At 73.0% G+C, this 4,332-nt stretch overlaps 1 protein-coding gene across 1 annotated transcript in view; it reads right to left on the bottom strand.

Annotated features, from left to right (window-relative positions):
• Window positions 1-2,232: 2,232 nt before the first annotated feature.
• LOC109306434 (D-threo-3-hydroxyaspartate dehydratase-like) overlaps window positions 2,233-4,332 on the bottom strand; it is a 16,148-nt gene continuing 14,048 nt past the window's right edge. The window contains exons 6-9 of the mRNA XM_019529786.1: window positions 3,610-3,731; window positions 3,325-3,514; window positions 2,447-2,552; window positions 2,233-2,338 (exon numbers count right to left, since the gene is read on the bottom strand). Coding sequence (XP_019385331.1) covers window positions 2,249-2,338; window positions 2,447-2,552; window positions 3,325-3,514; window positions 3,610-3,731 — 508 coding nt within the window. The 3' untranslated portion in view covers window positions 2,233-2,248. The remainder of the gene's footprint in view (window positions 2,339-2,446; window positions 2,553-3,324; window positions 3,515-3,609; window positions 3,732-4,332) is intronic.

The raw sequence follows: 4,332 nt of genomic DNA, 5'->3' as shown, positions 1-4,332 counted from the left end.
GTCGCCGCGCGTTCACGCAGACGCGTTTGCACGCCTGCACTCACACCGGCGTGTGAAAGCGCCTGTGCCCGGGCGCACGGGCGCGCACCCCTGCTCACATGCCGCGCACACGCACGCGTGGGACGCTCCGCGCCCAGGACGGTAGCGTGTCTGCTGAGCGGGGGGGGCGCGCACGCACGCTCGGGGCCTGTCCCGGGAGGAGCCCGGCTCCGCCGCGCGGGGCCCAGACCGGGCTCCGGCCGGCTTCGGTGGCACGCCGCCGCGCCCCGCTCCCCCGCCCAGCGCCGGCTGGAGCCGCTTTCCTTCAGGCCTGCAGGTTTGCATCTGGCCTCCGCACGCGGCGGAGCTGGGCTTTGCACGCTTCCCTTTGCCCCCCCCGCAGGTTGTGCATTCCCAGGCCCCCCCGCTTTTGCGAGCCCCGGGCCCCGCACGCAGCAGCCGCCCTCGCTCCGCCCCGGGCTCGGGAGAGCGGGCGCGGGTGCCCAGGAGCCGGGGGGGCACGGCATCCAGGTTCCCGCCGCCCGCGCCCCTGCTCTGCCGGCTCCGCTCTGGGCCGGGGGGTGACAAGGGCACCCTTCGCGTCCGCAGGCGGCGGCGAGCTGCCCGGCTCGGCGCGGGGCTGCCACGGAGCCCGAGGGGCTCGTAGCGCGGGCCCCGGCCCGGACGCGGGACACACGGCTCCTCCGTGGTTGGCTGCGACTCGGCGCTTTGCACGCAGGGACTGCGCTCGGGAGGGCCGTTGCTTTCCGCTGCGGAACCTGAGGCAGCGAGGTTAGGGGACGTGGCGGAGGCCCCCGAGGGGGGTCGGTGTCGGAGGCAGGGTGCGAGCCCCCGGCGGGCCGGGCCGGGCCCCCCCGCCTCACCCCTCCGACACGCCTCTGCGGCTCCGGGCGCGCTTTGCTCCCGGGCAGGCCTCGGCCCCCAGCCAGAGCCCCCCAGGCGGCGCGGCGCGCCCTGCCCAGCTCCCCCGCCGCTGCGGCCGCGGCTCCTCGTCCTGCCCGCGCCCCTTGCTCAGGCGGGACGGGGGCCGGGCCTGTCCCGAGCTGACAGACGGTCCGCAACGCACGGGTGGGGGCAGGGGGACTTCAAAGGGGCTATTGGCAGCAAGATCAGAGGGCGGCCAGCTGCAATCCCGGCCCCCAGCCGAGGGCAATAGGATTTTATGGCCCGGTCCCGGCTCCCTTTCAAGCCCCGAGACCTTTTGATTGCCGCCCCCCTCCCCACGCCCGCCGCCCGGGGCTGGAGCTACCTGTCATCGGGACAGCCCGGCCGAGCCCTGCGGGGGTGGCGAGCCCTGGGACACGGCTCCGGGGCAACGGGAGCGGGGACCTGGGGCTCTCCCCCGCTTGCGGGGCCTGGAGAGAGCGGAGCGACGTGCACGTGCGGGGCGGCGGGGAGCGTGGCACCCCCTGCTCCCAGGGCGGGGCAACCAGCGTGGCCCAGAGCATCTAGCCCCCAGCTCTGCCACAGCCCGCCGGTCAACCCTGGGCACGTCACCTTCCGCGCCTACCGCCATCCCCACCCGCAGAGCTGGCGGTGAGGCCGAGGGGCCAACACTTGCGGGTCCGCAGCCGTCAAAGGCAGGAGGCGGGGGAAGGCACCCCGCCGGGCTCGGATCCGGGGGGTGCAGCGGTGCACTTCCACCCCGCCCTGAGCCCTGCTCCACCCACGCGTAGACCCGGCGGGCGGCCGGCGGCGGCGAGGCCGGCCTACCCGATTCCTGCTAAACTCTTCACGCCGGGCGCGTTAACGCGCCCCCCTCCCCGCCCGCGGCCTCCCGCGGGCCCGCTCACCCAGCCGGCCCTTCGGCAACCCTCCTGCCTGCTCGCTGCTCCTGGGGGTACTGCCCCCGTCTCGCGGGCGGCTTGTAACCAGCTAGACACATTCACTCGGGGGTGGAAACGTGGACTCGGGCGACTACGCGCTCGCGCGCGGAAATAACGGGCAGCCGGATGCGCTGTCAGGATGCTCGAGGAGGTTAGGTTGGCCTTTATGAATCTGAACAAAGAGGCACCTTCAATGGCCGCAGGCCGAGTGGAACAACTTCGCCTGGTTGTTACGCCTGGTCCGCTGCGCGTTCACACGGAAGCCGCGGGGCGGGTGGGCGGCACAAGGAGCGGCGGGCTCGAGGTGCGGCGAGGGAAGACGAGGTCGGCGGTCAGGAAGCTCTCCCGAGGAGGCCGGGAAAGCGCCGGAGCAGGCGGGGACGGGGCAGGTGGCCGGCTGGGCTGATGCTGCCGTCGCTCTCCTACCAGCCCCTGACGGGCTGCCACGTGGCGACGACCGTGCCCTCGGCGTGGACGTAGTAGACGGGGTGCATGGCTGCGGTGGCGCAGGCCTGCACCGCGCGGGACGTGGGTCAGGGCACCGGCCCCGAGACACCCCCCCCCGGGAGGCCGAAGAGCCCCCTCCAGCCCGGGCACGGTCCCGCGGGGCCCCCACTCACGTGGTACGGGATCAAGGCGAGGAGGCTGCCCAGGGGGAACTTGCCGAAGTCCAGCACCCCCGCGGCGGGCTCGACGTGGCCGTGCTCCTGGGTCAGTGCCACCAGCCTGTGGCGAGGGAAGGAAACGGGTCAGCAGCAGATGTGGCCCCGCTCCCTCGGAGCCGGCTGCGCGTGCAAGGGAGGTGCGTGCGGGCGCCGGCTGCGCGTGCAAGGGAGGGAGCACAAGGCTGCGGCGGGCTCCGCGGAGGACAGCCGCCCCGGGCGCGCCCCCGAAGCGGCTCTGCCCCGCGTCAGGCCGGGGTCCTGCGTGGGAGCGGCAGAAGTGGGCGCTGCAGAGGGAGAGCATCGCGCCAGGCACGTCTGCCTGCTCACTGCCCTCCTCGCCGTGCAATCCTGTGCACCCCCTGTCTGGGCCAGGCTAGGCGAGCATGCCCTGCTCAGCACAGAGACGTTCATCGGAGGAGACGCTGAGTCTGGAGACGGGCAGGCTGAGGGGGGCTTTAGGACCACAGGGAGGTAGGGTCAGCTCGTTCAGCCCCGCGCTCCAGGCAGCGTCAATCCAAGGACCAAACCGTCCCGGCCAAATGTCTGTCCAAAGCAGGCTTGAACATTTTAGGGGATGGAGAACCTGCAATTTGTCTAGGCAGCCTCGTCCCCCGCTTGGCCACCCTCCTCCTCCTCATTTCCCTCGCTGCAGCTTGCGGCCGTTGCTCCTAAATCCGGGGCCAAGCTTGAGATGCCAAGCGGGTTGCTAAAGAAGGGGGTGGGGGTCATCGTCCCCCACGTCCGGGGGGAAAGGGCAGGGAGCAACGGCCTCGGATTGCAGCCAGGGGAATTCAGGCGGGCCCCGACCCCCGCCGCCGCCGGGCCAGGCTCACTTCAGGTCCGGGTGGCCCTCGACGAGCGCGTAGCCCGTGGGCAGCTGCCCCAGGCCGTGCAGGCTCAGCCCGGCCCAGCCGCAGTCCACCAGGAGCTGGTTGCGCTGCGGGTAGTGGCCGACCACCCTGGTCAGGACCCGGACGGCGACGTCCCCCAGCTGGCAAGACCCGACCGTCACCTGCTGCAGGTCTGCAGGGCGAGAGGAGCCCACGGGCTGGAGCGGCTCCCGCGCCCGATCCCCGCCGGTGCCGGCGGAGGCGCGCGGGCCAGGCGCGGCGGCTTACCGCAGAAGATGTAGTTCCCGGGGTGGACCTCGGTGAGCCTGCCCATGTCGGCCACGGGGTGACTGCAGGACGGCGTGGAGCCGACGCTGGACGCGGGGCACGCCACGCCGGCCGCCCGGAGCCTGCGGGGACAAGACCGAGGGCACTCTGCGGGGCCCTGCTGCGACCCCCGTTCAACAGCCCGCAGAGGGGAAGTGACTTGTCCGAGGCCACACGGAGAGCCTGTGGCGGAGCAGGGACCACCAGAGCACCCTTCCCCGCCGTGGCCTGGGGGGTTGTGAGAGATTGTGGCCTCTGCAGCTGAGCGGGGGGAGGGACCGTGACGCCTTGCCTCTGCTTCCCCATCTGTAAAATGGGGGCAACGCCGCCGCCCCCTCGGCGGCTCTCTCCGTCACCCCAGAGCCACTCCTCCGGCCCTGGCAGTGCCGTCCAAAGCACCGCCGCAGCACGGCCTCACCCCGCCGCTCCTTCGCGCCACACGGCTCCCAGAAACCACCGGCCTGCGGTATGCTGCCGCGGTGCCGGCCCCGAGCCTGCTCCCCCCGCCACGGCTCACGGACGGGCCACGACCAGCCTGGCCTTTCTGAAACGCAGCGGCCGTGGGAATGTAGGCTCCCAACAAGGCCACGCGGGGAGAAAACGGCCCCAAGTCAGCCGCATCTGCCCCCAGACATGCCCTGCGGCGCGGCAGCTGAGGGCAGCGCCAACTCGCGCGCCCCGCGC

This window comes from Crocodylus porosus, unplaced genomic scaffold (genome assembly GCF_001723895.1).
Source record: "Crocodylus porosus isolate Cpor-Errol unplaced genomic scaffold, CroPor_comp1, whole genome shotgun sequence".
NCBI lineage: Eukaryota > Metazoa > Chordata > Crocodylia > Crocodylidae > Crocodylus > Crocodylus porosus.
This window is presented reverse-complemented; position numbering and strand designations above follow the sequence as displayed.